The 17,642-nt window shown below is 45.2% G+C and overlaps 1 protein-coding gene across 1 annotated transcript in view; it reads right to left on the bottom strand.

Annotated features, from left to right (window-relative positions):
* Positions 1-1,105: 1,105 nt before the first annotated feature.
* PRRG4 (proline rich and Gla domain 4) overlaps positions 1,106-17,642 on the bottom strand; it is a 58,872-nt gene continuing 42,335 nt past the window's right edge. Inside the window, exons 4-6 of the mRNA XM_088470487.1 lie at positions 16,748-16,793; positions 15,284-15,410; positions 1,106-4,351 (exon numbers count right to left, since the gene is read on the bottom strand). Coding sequence (XP_088326613.1) covers positions 4,120-4,351; positions 15,284-15,410; positions 16,748-16,793 — 405 coding nt within the window. The 3' untranslated portion in view covers positions 1,106-4,119. The remainder of the gene's footprint in view (positions 4,352-15,283; positions 15,411-16,747; positions 16,794-17,642) is intronic.

The raw sequence follows: 17,642 nt of genomic DNA, 5'->3' as shown, positions 1-17,642 counted from the left end.
AAAAATGGAGCGTCCTCCTGGACGCTCGTATAGCTGTGGGTCACCACCCACAGCCTATATGAGCGTGCAGTTTGATGGCCGCGATGGTCGTGACCATCGCGACCATCGAAACTGCGAGCCGGAGCCTGCGGTTGAGGTTTTCAACCGCAGGGCCCGGAGTGATTTTGGCTCTATCAGAGCCAAAATCACTCCCACTGACATCACTAGTGATGTCAGTGGGCAGGCTTCTGACGGTAGGCGTTCCCTTGGGAACGCCCCCGTCAGGGAGGCACGCCCCCGGCACGCCCACCAAAGGGGACGTGCTGTCAATCAACATCGACAGCACGCCCCCTTTGATCAGACACAACGAGCGAAGGACTTTCCTTCGCTCGTCGCGTCTGGCGCATGCGCACGACGGAGCTCCCTCCGTAGTGCGCATGCTCAGTGCAGACCATCGACCCACTTGCGAGCGGACAGCCGCTTGCGAGTGGGTCTGAATCAGGGCCATAGATTGTAAGCTCCACTGGTGTAGGGACTGATGTGAATGTACAAATATTCTCTGTAAAGCGCTGCGGAATATGTGTGAGCTACATAAATAGCTGGTAATAAATAAATTAACCTTTTTATTCTGACCATTCCTTTAGGGATGATATGCAGATGCAATGATCAAGTCAGTACACAACAAATTGACTTTCAGAAGTGTGCATTAATCTGGGATCCCCAGTCCGACACTATGGAATATTAGCACACCCTGGTTAGGTTGAGAGATTATGCAGAGAGCGACTAGCTGTGCTTATAGTACCGAGGCGATAATATCAAGACAAATACACTAATGACCATTCTATAAAGTTTTTTTTAACTATTTTCAATAATACAATTACTTTTCTGTTCTAACTTAAGTCTGTATTAGACATACACTAGCCAGCAATGAAATAGATTTTCGAAAGAAACATCAATTTTTGTTTCTTTTATCAAGATAGTATTAAACTATAAAGAGAGAGAACAGCATTAATAACATATAACAGTGAAAAAAAAAAAGTAAAAACTGATGCCACTGAAGTTGTAATTTTTTTTTTCTTTATATACCAATATTAGAAAAAAATACAAATATATAGTAAAATGCATGTAAAGAAATAATATAAAAATAATCAAAAATCTTAGGAAGAGTCATCAAGGTGTAAGAGGATTGCAAATAAGCATGTATATGAACAGTCATTGAAGGCAATGGTAACAGATCCTAACAAAGTGAGCACCCAAAGAACAGTATATAAAAATATTTAAATTACCATTCAAAGGCGGTCAGATAAATCAGGGGAACAATCATCTATTGCTCGAACGAATGTCCCAATAAATACAATAATGCTGTTTATAATCAGAATTGTCGAAATACATGTCTTGAATGGAATAGCTGTTGCAGCACATATGTAATATGCAACCATTGGAGTAATTGTAGCAGTCTAAGGGGCATATTCAATTGGGCACAAGGTTTGGCGAGGTAAAAAACCATGCGCCCCTCACGGACAATTTTGGTTAACCGCGGCTATGCCCGCTCCCGATACCCGTGGTATCCAAATAAAAAAAAGTGGTTGCGGGGTTTTCAGCTCATTCCGGGGGGCCACACTGACACACACATACACCGGGGGTCACACACACACTCACTAATACTTACTCATACACACTCACACACACTGACATACTCACTGCTGCTGCTGGAGTCCGGATCCCGACGCTGGCTGCAGAAGACAGCACTTCGGAAGGTGAGTAATTACTGACTAATTAAGCTAATTGCAAGCTTCCAAAAGCTTAACAAGTCATTAGGAGGGGTGCCACTGGGGTCCCAGAGCAAGTCCCACTGATTTTTCCTAAAATTTGTGATTTTAGAAAAAAATTACACTTGCTTTGGAGGTGCGAGAATAAAACCTCACACACAATTAAATATACCCCTAGATGTAAACTTTCCATGAATATTCAGTCCTCTGCATGAGCCTCAATAATTGCTGGCTATGTAGTCTGGCTGTTCAGTTCTATGGATCTTGGAGTTACATTCCACTGGAAGTGTGGTCAATAGGTCTACATCCTATGTGCACCAGGAGGCAAGGTATCTGAGGTTTGCTCTGTTGGAGGTAAGGAGTTGAATTGGCAAATACTCCGATAGATACACCAATCAACGCGTTTCGAGTTTTTAAAAAAATAATCTCTGGGGAATGAGCTAGCTAATAAGAGGTAAATCCAGAACCAATCCGATTGCGCAAACATACAGTACCAGTAAGAACTGGCATTTCACACTAGCACCAATGCACAATGCCACTATAGTGGGACACTCCAGTAAACTAAGAAATTATTGATTTATTAAACATAGAGACAGACTAAGCATCATATTACAAACTATTATAATATCTTCTTTGCATCTAAAAAAAGGTTTGCTTTTCCAAATACCTATTTTTACTTATATATACAAGAACAATGGAGCCTATTTATCAATGTATATTTGCAGGATATACCCCGAAAACACCCATATTCAAGGGGTAGCTGTAAATATTAAATATCCCAGGAATTTATGAACAGGGAACAGTTTTTTACTGCAGAAGCATCCCCCTTAGGTTTCTATGGGGACTTTTTTATGGCTGAATTTACTAAAGTTCCGCTTGGCCCCTGCAACTACTGCCATCATTAGATGGCATTAGCGCTGTAGCCTACTCTTCACAGAAATTACCGGGAGAGGGTAAAAAAAAATAAAAAAACATTTTAGTTCACTCTCTTGAAATTCCAATTAAAAAAAAAAACACTTTTTTTTTTAGCCATTTTTGTTACATTTTTTCAAGGTGCTAGGAGCATAAATATTTTTTTCCCCGAATATTCCAGGTCTTTAAAAAGAAGTATAATTGGTGCGAGTAGAGCATAAAAAAAGGAGTGTTATTGATGTTGGAAATGTCACAGCACAAACATAGAAAATAGACTCAACATAGGCGATTGAAAGTGAAGGGGTTAATAATTCCATCACAAAATTAAATATTGATTTTCCACTTAAATACAAAATTAAACATTAGTGCTCCTAATCTTTGCTCGACAAGGAATGTCACCTAATACAGCCAGTGGGCAATACAGACTGTTGCACACCTCTATAATTATTTTTATTACGCTTGTTGTCATTTATTTGTAAGGTGCTGCTGTGCTACACAGCCCCAGACAGTAGGGTAAACCTGATATTCATAAAACAGGGACATACAAGGTAGACAACATAAATTCAGATGTGAGCACAAAGAGTAGAGAGATCTTACAGTTTAGACTCTAGTTGGAAAAAGGCTAAAACAAAATACGGCACAAGTTCTTATCTTAAACAACAAGAAGGACTGCCATCCAATTTTCCAGTTGTTAAGCAGCAAATGCTAAATCAATACACAATCTTATGTTTCCTGCTTTTTTTAAGGAACAATCAGCAAGAAATTATAGTGTTTAACTAGGTTTTGCTAACTTGCAAACACATAAAATTAAAATGCAAGAAACTCCTATCTGCAGTACAATAATTTATTGCCTATACTATAGCATTGTACAATAAGTGTTCACCTGAACCATCTGTTATGGAATATGTACTCACTGCAAATACTCCTCTTACTGATGCATGACTTTGAAAACATGTTATAACAGAAGAATACAATATTTGTCCATATCTAAACAACTGCCTCACCCCCTCACCCCCCATTAGGTTTTAGCCTGGTAGAAGTGCATATAACTTAAAAAGAGCCTTTCACATATTTTAGCTTCAGGGTTTTTGATTCAGTCTCAATTGTTAAAAAATATAAATATCAGTCTGTAAAATGAGTGCAGAGGTCTTGTTCTGGCTGCAATTCAAATTAACCTAAATTTTTGTCTCCGCACCGGTTTTTCCAGGAGGTCTATAGAAATGGCAACTTTCATTATTGACCATGAGCCATCATTTGTGAGATAGTGGTTTAACATGGTGCCTGTAGTTGAAGCACCAATCTTTTACTTGCGTGTAAAGAGCCTACGTACGCCTCTCCAGTAGGACCCGATCTATCGTCTTCTAGGGCGCCAAGCAGGAGTTACATTAGGTTATTTGCTCCCATCAGTTCTCTAGCAATGATTATATATCACCAACTTTTCAAGAAGTTGGATACCAATTCAAAAAACTTGTGAAGCGGGAATAGAGAAAGACTTTCTGTAGACTTTCGAGTCTATCACAGCGCCAGGATAAGGGGGTGGAGGAGTCTCCTGATCGACATTCATTGCCACAGCTTGCTCATAGGTTGGTGGTCCGATTTCTGCTGGTGGTGGAGCGAATGGCTCCATTGGGAGAAGCTCTTCTCTTCTGGATCTGATGGAGGTACTCATGCACTCGTGGTCCTCTTCTGGACTGTATTAATAGAAATAAAAATGATGTAAGAATGAAGTTTGAAGCACACAGATCAGACGCATAAGGAGGAATGCAATAGCCTCCAATCACGATTCCGGTGAATTTCCAGTGAGTTTAAAATTGCCAAATGTAATAGAATGCAAATAATGGCAAATTAAGGAAACAACCTGAATCAATAATGATGTGATGCCAGGGCTGGATTAAGGGCCACATTGACCTCGGACTGAAAATGATCAAGGGAAAATTTAGAGAAGCGGAGGAGGTGTGACCAGAGCTGAGTGGGTGTGACCATTGCTGTGTGGGTGTGGCCAGTGATATGTGGGCCTGTACATCCTCTACACTATCAGTCTCAATGTCTTCCTAATTACATAAAAGTAGAAAAATTGCATGATTTTGTGAGGAAAATAGAAATTTTATGGCCAACCACGTGGCCAGCTGGGTGTCTTTTTAGTATCATGTTATCATGATGCTAGGCCTATTCTTATGTGGAGGCCTGGGGCTATTGTCCCATCTGCCCCATTGTTAATCTGAAATTGCGCAATGCAAGTTCGGATTTTTTTTTGAAAGTCAAACATGCAAGTCGCTAGATGCAGGGAGAAATTGAGGTTTGTGCATACCTCTCAACTTTTTCAAATGCTGACCTTGGACTACTTCAGCCAAAGAGGACGTGGCCTTGTTACAGCGAGGCCAGGCCCCTGATGCATGATGTTTGATGGCGTGACTGTGTGTCATCACCAGACAATAATGGAAACAGTACAGAAATAAATCTATTTTTCCACAGATGTGGAGGTTCCAGTGGCAGATTTTACCTAGATGCTGCAAGGCTGCAGCCCTATCCAGTAAAATCCACCACTCCTAGAAAATCCCCAGTTCATGCACTGGCTTCACATTGGAAGCCCTTTCTTCTGCTAATCACAAGATGGCCTGTCAGTTCCAGGGGGATGTGTTTTTTCCCTCCCCCTGGGATTGCCAGTCCAGATGGCCATTAGCAGAAGCCCCTCCACTGTGAAGCAGAATTAGCGCAGCTATAATAAGTGCTGCACATGCGACGATTTTGTGAACGTAACAGCACATGTGCAGCACTGATTCCAGCTGCGGTAAGTTAGTGTAGAGAGGGATAACTATCTATTTCCTGAAAAGCTGTACAGGTTGAGTCTCCCATATCCAAATATTCCAAAATACGGAATATTCCGAAATACGGAATAATTTCTGCATGACTGAGATAATGAAACCTTTGATTTTTGATGGTTCAATGTACACAATCTTTGTCTAAGGCACAAATTATTAAAAATACAGTATAAAATAACATTCAGGCTTTGTGTATAAGGTGTATATGAAACATAAATGAATTTCATGTATGTACACAAACTTTGCTTGAACCACAAAATTATTGAAAATATTGTATAAAATGACCTGCAGGCTGTGTGTATAAGGTGTATGTAATACATAAATGCATTCTGTGTGTATATTGGGGTCCTATTCCCAAGATATTTCATTATGAAATGCAAATATTCCAAAATACGGAATATTCCATTATCCAAAATACCCCTGGTCCCAAGCATTTTGGATATGGGAGACTCAACCTGTAATCGCAAAAATAACAGCTTTTCGGAATAAATACTTATGGAGAGGAGGAATGATGAATTCCTCCGGTAATTATGTAGAACTCCATGCGAGTTCTAAACCTAATTGCCTCCATCGATTTTTTTAGCTATGATGAATAGGCCCCAAAGTCTTCTGAAAAGAACAAGGAATAATTTCTGTGGGTATCTGTTCAAAAAAAAAAAAAATTTGAGGCCACAAAATGACTGTATCTACTTTGTGTAAATAGCTGGTACACTTACATTATATCTGTGTCTATTTAAGATCTTTTTGTTTTTTTTTCCTCACTAGTTCTTAGTAAACTGATAGGCTGCATCCTACAACATGGCTGCTTCCACTGTTTGTAAGTGATGGGTACTTGAAATGTGTGGAAAAGAAATTGAAATCCTACTATTTTTCTTCCTGCTTTGCATTTATGTATTTATATTCACTTTGTGTCAGCAAGGTTAATAAACAAGCTGCTAACCCTAAGCCACCAAGCAAAAACGTATTGGGAGAACACTATTAGATAAGCAGTAAGATGTCCCAGGCTGTATAATTACAGGGGATAATTGCATGCTTTATATGTGTTGTCATGCAGGCAAAGCTATTATTCTGCTATAATTACACAGCCCTGAACTGTCTTATTACAGGAGTTTTAAAAACCAGGAATGCCTTTGGTACACAGCATAGAACGTGATGTAACCACTCTAGTGAATATGAAAAAGAAACCCAATCTGCCTACACATTTCATGGCCATTTGGGTATATATCCAGCTCAAATGACCCCCACAAACAAAAAACTCACCTATCTCCCTAGCTTGTTAACAAAGATTGGCCACTAGGGGCGCTGAAGATTCCCCAAACAACTACTCATTGCGTTTTTTTCACTAATGTGATTGAAAGACAAAATAGAAAAGAGCACTGCATAGCGAGCTGACTATATTTATTTATCAATACAGCATACTGTAAGTATCCTCATTAAGAAAACAATTTTATTAAAAATATAGCAAACTATATATATATATATAAAAGACTAACGTTGCTCCTCACCTCTATTCAAGTGTTTTGTGCAACAGTGGCCACTAGAGGGCGCCTAACAGAGCAATTAAAATGTTGCTCCGTTTGGGCGCACACAGCCACCGTCGCTGACATTTCTATTCGCAGCACCCTGAGCTGGCGAGCAGAAATGACCGAAAAGTGACTCATTTGATTGCTCAAACGGGACTTTTAGTGGCCGTGACAATGTCCTGTCATTTTGACGGGCTGCTAACTAGTATTTAATATTTAGTGACTCTCAGTGGCGGAACTCCCGGAGACAATGGAGCCATTTGCCGCCGGGCGTCAGCCCTGAAGGGGGCACCTGGCTCCATTGTCCCCGGGAGCTGCATGGAGAAGGAGCGCCGTTGATCGGTGCTCCACCTCCATTGGCGTAACTACGGAGGGTGCAAGGGGTGCGACCCTGTACCCCCCATTTGCCGGGCGCCCGCTGAGTGTGTTACCAGCGGGCGCCCGGCTCCTATCCTCCTGGCGGTAGCTGGAGGACGGAGCTCCCTCCGTCTTCCGGGTCCCGCACTGTACTATGGGAGTGACGTCATAACGTCACTCCCATAGTGCTGAGGAGCGGACGCCGGGGACGGAGCTCAGGAGTGAGCTCCGTCTTTTGGGTCCCGCAGTGCACTATGGGAGTGACGTAATGACGTCACTCCCATAGTGCCGAGGAGCAGACACCAGGGATGGACAGCAGCAGCACTGGAGCGGGGATAAAGGTAAGTGTTTTTTGTTTTTTTTGTGTATGTGCGCGCGCGGTGGGGGCCATCACTACTGGGGGCAACTACAGGGGCCTACTACTGGGGGTAAATACAGGGGCTCACTACTGGGGGCAACTACAGGGGCCTGCTACTGGGGGCAACTACAGGGGCTCACTACTGGGGCAACTACAGGGGCCTACTACTGGGGGCAACTACAGGGGCTCACTACTGGGGGCAACTACAGGGGCTCACTACTGGGGGTAACTACAGGGGCCTCACTACTGGGGGTAACTACAGGGGCCTCACTACTGGGGGCAACTACAGGGGGCTCACTACTGGGGGCAACTACAAGGGGCCTCACTACTGGGGGCAACTACCGGGGGCTCACTACTGGATGTACTGCATAGGGGGACCATTACTGGGGTTCACTACATAGACGGACCACTACTGGGAGCATTATATAAAAGGAACTGCATAAGGGGGGCGGCGGCAGCTGGGGCTGGCATAGGTGCTGGGGGGTGGTACATTTTAGTTGGGGGGGGAAGCACCAACATTTATCTTTCCTCCGGGCACCTGGGATGAAGTTACGCCACTGGTGACTCTGTATATCACCAGAAATAGGAGCACCTCCTAAACATAACTAGATGGATGTGGAATGTATTATAATATAAGAAACTACAATGATAGTGCCAAATGGTAGTGAAGCACAGTGGTTAGTCTCTTTGGTTATATATTGCAATTCATGTATTAGAGAACAGCACAATGATCCTCACCACATTACAGTGATATCCTCTGGCTCATAGTAATGACATCACTTCTCTTGTGTGTGAGCAAAGGTTAAATAAATAAATTCTATTGAACCCCAACGAGAAAATAGATTCTTCAGAAAGGGGTCACCAGGACCTTACATGCACTGGTACAGAGGTGTTCTGCTACATCTTTGCCGATCGCGCTATAAACGTGCGCACGCATTGCGCCATGCGATTACCCGCGGCAGCATACGCTATGGCATGCACTGTGATCACAACATGCAATCCTATGGAGGCGCGGGTGCGAACGCAGTGCGCATATCCGCTGCCGGGCACGATTTGCTGCATACGCAGCAAATAAGTAGCAGGACACATCTGTAGTTAAAGTTATGATATATATATATACATATATATATATATATATACTGTATATGCATTGGCTCCCCCTCCCCTCCACCTCACTACTCTGGATAACATTGTGAAGTTTACATTCACTTCTGCAGCACAAAATGGTTTATTCAGGTGCAGATTTTGCACACATTAGCTGGCACTTTCCTAACTTTAATTAGTGGTTTTAGAGACATAAGCGGATATGTAATAGGTTCCAATTGCACAGAACTAGCCGGATTTCAACGAGATTGCCACTAAAATTTAAAGCGTCAATCAGTTATAAGGCTGAACCAGCCATATGTAAAAATGAATGTTGGGGCGGTGCCAACGGGTGCCCAATATCTGCGACCTATAACTAGTGGGTTTCCCAACTTGGGTTCCGGATTGTAGATAGACAGTAAAAAGATCGACAATGTCTAGGTAGACACCAGGGGCGGGATGTAATAGAGATAGGGTCTGCCGGAGGTGCGGGATGCAGACTGATCTCGATCGTTAGTTGCAGTTATTTACACGGCAAAGCCAGTTCGGTGTTGCTTTGTAAATTATTGCAACTTAAAAAAACGATCGAGATCAGTCTGCATCCCGCACCTCCGGCAGACCCTATCTCTATTACATCCCGCCCCAGAAGTTGGACACAGTGGCGTCACAAGGGGGGTGCACCGGGTGTCACCCTCCAAGGGGGTGTCACCAAAATCTGCACAGAGTCATGCCCGCACCCCCCCCCCCCCCCGCTGCCACATTCCTGCCTGCCCGGCGCCCGCACCCCGCGCACGTGTAGCTGCCACTGCGTGCATCTGTCACCATCATCAGCCCGCTCCCTGCTACCACCCCCACTGCAGGTGGAAGGGGGGTTGCGCCGGACCCTACCAGCCCCGGGTGAAACTATGGCCAGAGGGGTGGTCCGGGTTAGCAGGATCACGGGCATTCAGCTGGTCACATGCGCAGCGTGATGTGATGTCATGGCACGCGCGCTCTTTTTGTGACTGTGTAGTCAGTGAAGAGCTAGATGCCAGAGGACCGAGGGGAGCGGCAACTTACTCCCATGGGAGGCTACCTTATATGGACATTATGTGGTGAGTATTACTTACAGTTTTTAATACTATGGCTTGTTCAATACCCTGTAGGTATTTTAATTTTTTTATTCAATTGCATCAAGTTTTTCTAAACCACGGTGTGCTGTATTTTGTCCTGGCTGGACTCTATTGCACTTATTGTTGTTGTCCAAGCACCCGGAATCTAATAATTCTTTGAGTGATGTGTGCGTCCTATTCTGCTATATATTTTATATATATATATTTTCGCACATATGTTGCGAGTATCAAAATTGGTTACCTCAGTATGGGCCTAATTCTGAGTCGGTCGCTGATGCTATCGCAGCTGTATCTTTTGCCGCAGGCGTGTCTGCATTTTCCCGCAAATGGTGATAGAAAGTCACTGCTCTGTGTACTAGCGTGCATTTGAATGTGCATGGACTGAGATCCCACTCGCAGCACATTATTGGCGTAATATTGATCGCACCATTGGAATTTGCAATATCCCTATATCAGGTGCAGTTTCTCAATCTGAGTATGGTCTCCTGTGTGAGCAGCTGTGCTTCTCCGTATGTTGCCACTTTCAGCGACACACCTACTACACTCTCATAATACGCAACATTAGAGTGCGTCTTTTTTTTTACACCCCTCTGTTACCTCCCAAGAATGCACACTCAAATTCTCACACCCTGCATCCATCTGTGCATCTTATGCTGGCCATACACACTACAATTATCAGGACGATCCGCCCGATATCGGCGGATCGCCGCGATAATTGTAGCGTGTGGGGGGGCGACCGAGGGTTAAATATTGCTCGGTCGGGCATGCTGGATTGTCCAGCATGCCCATCCGATGCGATATTTCCCGTTAAACTGTCGGCCGCATCGGGCAGTGTATGCCCAGCGCAGCCGACAGACAGACATTTCCTGTGTTCCTATGGAAGGAACAGGGAAATGTCTCCTCCCCCAGGGGCGGAGTGCGGATGTCGGGCTGATACACTCTCACAGTGTATGCCGGCGACATCTGCTGCTTGCAGGCTGCCAGATAAAATGTCTGTCGGTCTGACAGACATTTTATCTGGCAGTGTATGCCCAGCATTAGATGCATTTGCAGTATGAAAAAACATTGGCTGATTGCATCCATATTGGCACTGCTTCTGACTTAGAATCAGGAACTATAGGCTTGATTCAGAGATGTACGTTCATCCAAGGATGAACGCACATCTCCGATGTCATAGGGTGTGTGCCTGCACAGGACCCATTCTGTGCATGTGTTGATCTTGCTCGTAGGCCCCTCAAGTGGTAGCATGATTGACATCTGCGGCATTTGGGGGATGGAGCAGGGGGAGTGCCTGGGCACTGTCCCGAAAACGGGAGTGTCGCCTCTGTTATCCAGGAGGGACTAAGCCAAGGTCTGCGTCGGTGGACACAGATTCCTGGTCTCTTGCATGACAAATCACTGGCCAGGCTGCGGGAGGCTTCAGCTCACGCAGCCTGACCAAAAAAGCAACCATCACGACTATTGATCTCAATGGTGATCCCAGCCTGCGACGACTGTCGCAGAGCTGGGATTGCAAATGCAGCAAGGAGGTATCTGACACCTCCTTCTGTATTTGCATCTGAGATGGACGTATTTGCGCAGCCCTATGTTTTGACCACTGGCTATAAGGTGATGATGAGACGGAGTTGAGAATATGGCCTTTATTCAGAGGCGGCCGTACGGTCTACGACCGCACGGCCGCCTCGATGTTTGGCCAGTGCGCATGCGCACGAGGGAGCCTGCTCCCTTGTGCGCATGCGTGAGATCCGCTACGACCGACAGCGCTGGTCGTAGCGGGTCTCTTTCCAAAGGGGGCGAGCTGTCGATGTTGATTGATAGCTCGCCCCGTTTGGAAGGTGGGCCGGGGGGGTGGCAGCCCAAACGGAGGCGTTCCCATGGGAGCCAGAAGCTCTCCGGGGCTTACGACAAGTGAGACCCTACCCTAGGGTCTCGACGTAAGCCCCGATGGTCGCGATGGTCTCTGACCATCGCGACCATCACCGGAGCGGTCGTTAGAGCTGTGGGTGTAAACCCACACCCTAACGACCGAAACAGAGGCGGGCGGTCAGGATGCAAGCGGCCGCCCAGTTTCTGACCGCCTCTGAATGATGCCCTATATCCGTACACCATGAGCAAGTTACTTTTAGTATGCTTATATAATCTATGACAGGTTATGAGTTGAAAACAACGAGTTGAATAAAAGAAAAGAATTACTTGGAGAAAAAAGGTCCTTACACCCCAAATTTAAAATGTGCAGGTAAAATAACATGCTTAAAGGCTTTATAAATGTAAAAAGGAACATATTAAAAAAAATGAAGTTACTACAAGGTATATGATGGATAATCTGTCACATATAAAAGGCAATATCAGAATATATAAACATACCTAAAGTGATTTGCACATGGTGCACTGATATATTCGCAATACATTCTCATCACCTTTATAACTAGTGATCAAAACATACTTGTGACTATGGTAACCAAATACGATAAGAAAAATGGGAAAGATCTATATTTCTGTGTGAGTATGTGTAAGATCACAAATACACAGGGCTTTTACCCTGAAATGGCTGCCTAGTACTCACTGCGGTAGGATCTGGATTTGTGCATGAACACAGCAGTCTCTACTTGCAGTGCTTCCTTAGCCATTCGCCACCTGCAGTGTTCTCCCCAGCCAATTGCCATGCCACCTATAGTGTCCCTGCCTGCCATGCGTACCACTCTACTATTTGAATCTAACTCTCCAGCAGCGCCTCTGTATCCTCCTCCTTGGTTTCTGCACACGTTCCCCATCGCCCTCCCTGTGAGTTTACCGGCTGCAGCAGCAGTGTTGTTGTCCACGTCATAACCCTTACCCCCTCCTTGCCCCCAGTACTGCCCTAACTGCAATTTACCCTTACCCCCTCCCTGCCCACAGCACTGTCTGCCCTTACCGCCTCCTTGCCCGAGTGGTGCCTCATCTGCTCTATCCCACTCACTGCCCCAGCTGCTATTTATCCTAACCCCATTCTTGCCTCCATTACTCCCTCAACTGCTATCTACCCTTATTCCCCTTTCCAACCCCAACTGCCACTGCCATGCCCTTACCCCATCTAGCCCCTCCATGCCCCAGCTTTCTTAGCCCCCCAGTGCTACTCCAACTGCTGCATGCTCCTAAAAACTTTTTTTTTTTTTTGTGGGGTGGGGGGAGGGGTCTCACCATGCGGTATAGCACCGGGTGACACCAACCCTAGTGACGCCTCTGGTTGGAGAGTCAGCAGGTCGACTGGCACAAAAGGTCGACAGGGACAAAGGGTCAACACACTAAAGGTCGACAAGTAAGAAGATCGACAGGTAGAAATGGTCGACAGGGTCAAATGGTCGCTACAAAAAAATGGTTGACACATGATTTTTTAAATATATTTTTTAGGGTTAGGTTTAGGATTAGGCACTTACCAAAGGGTTAGGGTTAGGCACTTACCAAAGGGTTAGGGTTAGGCACTTACCCAGACGGTTAGGCACTTACCCTGACAGTTAGGGACCAGGAGGGAGGGTTAGGGTTAGGCACTTACCAGAGGGTTAGGCATAGGCACTAGAAAGGACGGTTAGGGTCAGGCACCTACCCTGAATTTAGAATTAGGCACCAAGGTGAGGGTTAGGGTGAAGAATTTGGCTAGAAAAAAATAGTAATCACGTGTCGACCATTTTTTTTGTCGACCATTTGTGTGTCGACCTTTTGACATGTTGATCATTTGTACCTGCCGACGTTCTTACATGTTGACCTTTAGCGTGTCGACCTTTTGTCCCCGTCGACCTATTAACTGTCTAACATCTGGTGTATATCTAGATACTGTTCACACCCTCCCAAAGTAACCCAAAGGGAATAGAATTGAAAACAAGAGAGTATCTCCGGCACTGAGAAAGGCACTTTATAGATCAAAACGTAATTGTGACACTTCCACTATGCAAAACTACTGTAGTCCCTTACTCTCCATAAATGGGAAACTATTAATTAGTGACTGCCTGAGGAACCGGCTGTGGCGGGGGGGCGGTTTGTTTGTGATTAGTGCAATGGCTCCCCTTCCCCGCACATCACGCGGGCACAAACAGAGAGGAGACTTCAGACTCCCTGGATCCCTTACTGTTGGCCTAGGGGAACAGAAGTTATGCTGATATGCTTGCACAATGTGTCTGGGTATAAATAATGATTTGTTTGGTAAAGGTGGGTACACACCTGACAGATATATCGGCAGATCGAGTGATCTGCAAATATATGTGCAGATTCTGGTCATTCATAGTTTCATACACACTGAACGGCCATCATCTGCTGGTGTCCTCGGGTCCCGACGGCCAGGGGGCGGGACCCGGCGGTCGGTGGGCGTGTCCCTTCCCCCTCCTCGTAGCTGCCGCTGTGTGTGTACGTACACACTTGCCGATGGACAGATATATCTGCAGACATGTCTATCCATCAGCTGTGCAGCACAGCCAATGCAATATGACGGTGAACGGCGACGTTCACCGCATGTGTACCCACCATTAAAGCTGAACAGGAAAGGATTAAGCTTTTCTTATCTGTGTTTTGAGATTCTGCACCTGCTTAAACTAGCTGTGCACTAGTTGAACCTAATTATTGGGGTTTGCCTGTATTTATCTGTGTTTACCATGTGGCCGCTAACATGTCTAAATGTAATCGGTGGCGGATTTTACCCCCAGTAAAATCAGCCACCTCCAGTGAGCCATTTGCAGTCTGTGACTGTACAGGCTACACACTGTGACAGGCAGTGACTTCCCATTGGAAGCGCTACCTGCCAATCACACACAGGACAGGCAGTCCCAGGGGGAGGTGTTTTCTCCACCTGGGACTGGCAGTCTGGGGCGCGATTAGCAGAGAGCGTTCTTCCAGTGGTAAGTCACTCTCCTGCCTTCCCCAGCTCCTAGGGGCTGCAGCTGATGCAGTCCCTGAATGCTGGGCTTGTGCACATGCACCGGTCTGCCAGTGTTTGTGCGCCGGTCCCAACGCCCGCCAGGTTCATGGCACAATGGACCTGGCAGGCGGCAGACACGGGCAGTGCAGTCCAGAATGTAGTGCAGCGGGAAACCCCCCTCCTCACAGAAGGTAAGAGCTGCCACTGTATGTAAGTATATGCCTGAACTATTTCATGAGTGGAAGGGAGGGAATGCTAAAATATGGGTAAAGTTAAAATGTGACTATTTCAATCTATATGCCTCAAGTTATATAAATCAAAACCTGCCAAACCCCATCCAAATCCACCCATCCTGCCCACATGCTCACAATGCCATCCCCACTGTACAATATGCCATGACCTTTCAGGGTCAAGAATCAGAGCAGAGACAATTGGGAGGTGTGTAGGGTCTTCCAGGTGTAATGACGACAGTGCCTGTGTGATACTTACATTTGGCTGTGTCTTCTTGGATTACAATAGACTATGTACCAATAGTAACCGAGGAGTCCAAATATAACCAAAAATGTCCCAGCAGAAATTAGACCGGTGAGCAGCCCAACCACGTCCACTTTCACTCCTGTATGAAGGTGAGGGGGGAACATGAATACTTAGAGTCCTGAGCCACGCATACAGCACTTTGTTAAGAATGATTCATTATTTAAAGTTAGATCAAGCACAACTTGTTTATGTAGTAATTTGCAATGTTTTGAAATGTTATATATATATATATATATAATATATATATATAATATATACAGTATATATATAGTGTTATTAGTCTTCTGTATCTTAAACTCTTTTATTTAAATGTTCTGTTCACCCTCATTTTTGATATTTTTAGCAAATTGTAATAAAGTTTTTAGCAGTTAAAAACATTTTGCTTCCACCTTTCTTCAATCTTCTGTAAGTAAAGTAAAGTAAGCCACCAAACATGGACCAACCCACAACCCCGCCTCTCTGCTAGAGCTTCAGGCGATATATTGGCCACACACGGCATGGAGCTTACATGAACAATGGGCCTGATTCAGACCCGCTCGCAAGCATGTCGATGGCCGGTCAGTGCGCACGTGCCGCGTGCGCAAGCCCCGAAGCGAGAGAGAGATTCTCTCACTGTGGGGCTCGCTACAAACGGGACGGCTGACGATGTTGATCGACAGCTCGCCCCGTTTTGTAGGTGGGGAGGGGGGGTGGCTGGTCAAACAGAGGCGTTCCTTAAGGAACGCCTGCCATTGGGGGCGGCCCTACTGACATCACGAGTGATGTCAGTAGTGAGCTTCCGGCTCTATTAGAGCCGGAAGCTCACTGGGACGTGCGGCAGACGAGAACCTATCACAAGGGTCTCGTCGCAAGCCCGGTGATCGCGACCATTTTTGCGATGACAGCTCTTTGGAAAATACATACTTTTCCCTACTTACTGCAGCTGTAATCAGTGCTACGCATGCGGTAACTCTGTGTCCCCCCCAACTCCCCCGCCCCTCCCCTCTGCTCAACTCCCTGGCCGCCACCTACCTGGCCACTGCAGCCGCGGCCCCCGACAAAAAAAAAATATATATATTTTTTAAAACTTTACTGTGTTCTGCTGGGAGAACACAGTCGGAGCAGCAGCCCCTGCTATGTATCTGCCTGATTGAAAGGCAGAGGAATTTTCGAGTCGGTGCGGGGACGGCCATTGTTCCTGGAAATGGACGCAGTTGCCTGGCCTGGCAACCGATGGTCACGATGGTTATCCAAGCCTGCAACATTCGGCGCAGTGCTGGGATCGCAAATGCAGTAGGGGGGTGTCAGACACCTCTTCCTGCATTTGTATATATGCAAGGACGGAATAACAAAGCTGCTAGTGTGCGGCTTTGCAATTCTGTCATGTGCTCAATCAGCCCCTTTGCTTATAAAAGTTACATTTATTTAATAATTTACCTTGACTTGAAGTTGTATCCTTTGAATATTCTTTCCAGAATGCCATCTTTAAAACATAAAAGAAAACTAAAGGCATTTGCAGAACAGTCTCCTTAAACGTAATCATCAAATGTGTTCTTAATTATGGCCTGTATTCAATTTGAGGCGAAAAGTCCGGATCCGCGATACTTTTTCGCTGATGATGTCATTTTCGCCTGTTTTGAGTTTCCTCCTTATTCAATTTGGAAGACTTTTCGCCTAGGCGGAAAGTCCATGCAATGTAATAGGCGAAAAAGTTTCGCCTATGAATAGCAGGCAGAAAAAAGTGCAGAAGACAGTCCCCTAAAGGTAAACTGCGTCAAAAAAAGTTTAAAAATATTAGGGACACCCCAAAACAATTATGTTTAATTTTGGGGGTAAAAAAAAAAAAAAATAGGGCAACAAAGAGCCAAACTATCTAAATTAATTCAGGTCGGGACCCCATTTATGCAGCAGGTGTTTTCTTCATTGCAGGTGCAATTTTGCAGATTTTTAAAAAACTTTAGGGGCTTAAAAAAATGCTTACCCCCATTTTCATGTACCTCAAATTTGATAGGAATAGTTATTTTCCCCCCAAAAAAATCTAAGTGCTATTCTTTACCACTTCTTCATAGCCGCAAAATTGCACCTTGCGCGGCTATTACAAACCCCGACTTCCTTCAGCAGGCAAAAATGGGGGTACCCATAGTGATCCCACATGTCTGGACATCTTTAGGGGTGTCCCAGGCATATTTCCCGAAAATTCAGTTTTTTTTTCGCCTATTCCCGATTTCGCTTACTTTGGAATTGAATACGGGGAATAGCGGGCACATGCACGATACTTTTCCGCCTGGAAAACAGGCGGAGGAGAAAAGTCCAGCAGGCGAAAAGTCTAGAC

The sequence above is a fragment of the Taudactylus pleione genome, unplaced genomic scaffold (assembly GCF_031769625.1).
Source record: "Taudactylus pleione unplaced genomic scaffold, aTauple2 ptg000100l, whole genome shotgun sequence".
Taxonomy (NCBI): Eukaryota; Metazoa; Chordata; class Amphibia; order Anura; family Myobatrachidae; genus Taudactylus; species Taudactylus pleione.
The sequence above is the reverse complement of the archived record's forward strand: the minus strand, read 5'-3'. Positions and strand labels throughout refer to the sequence as shown.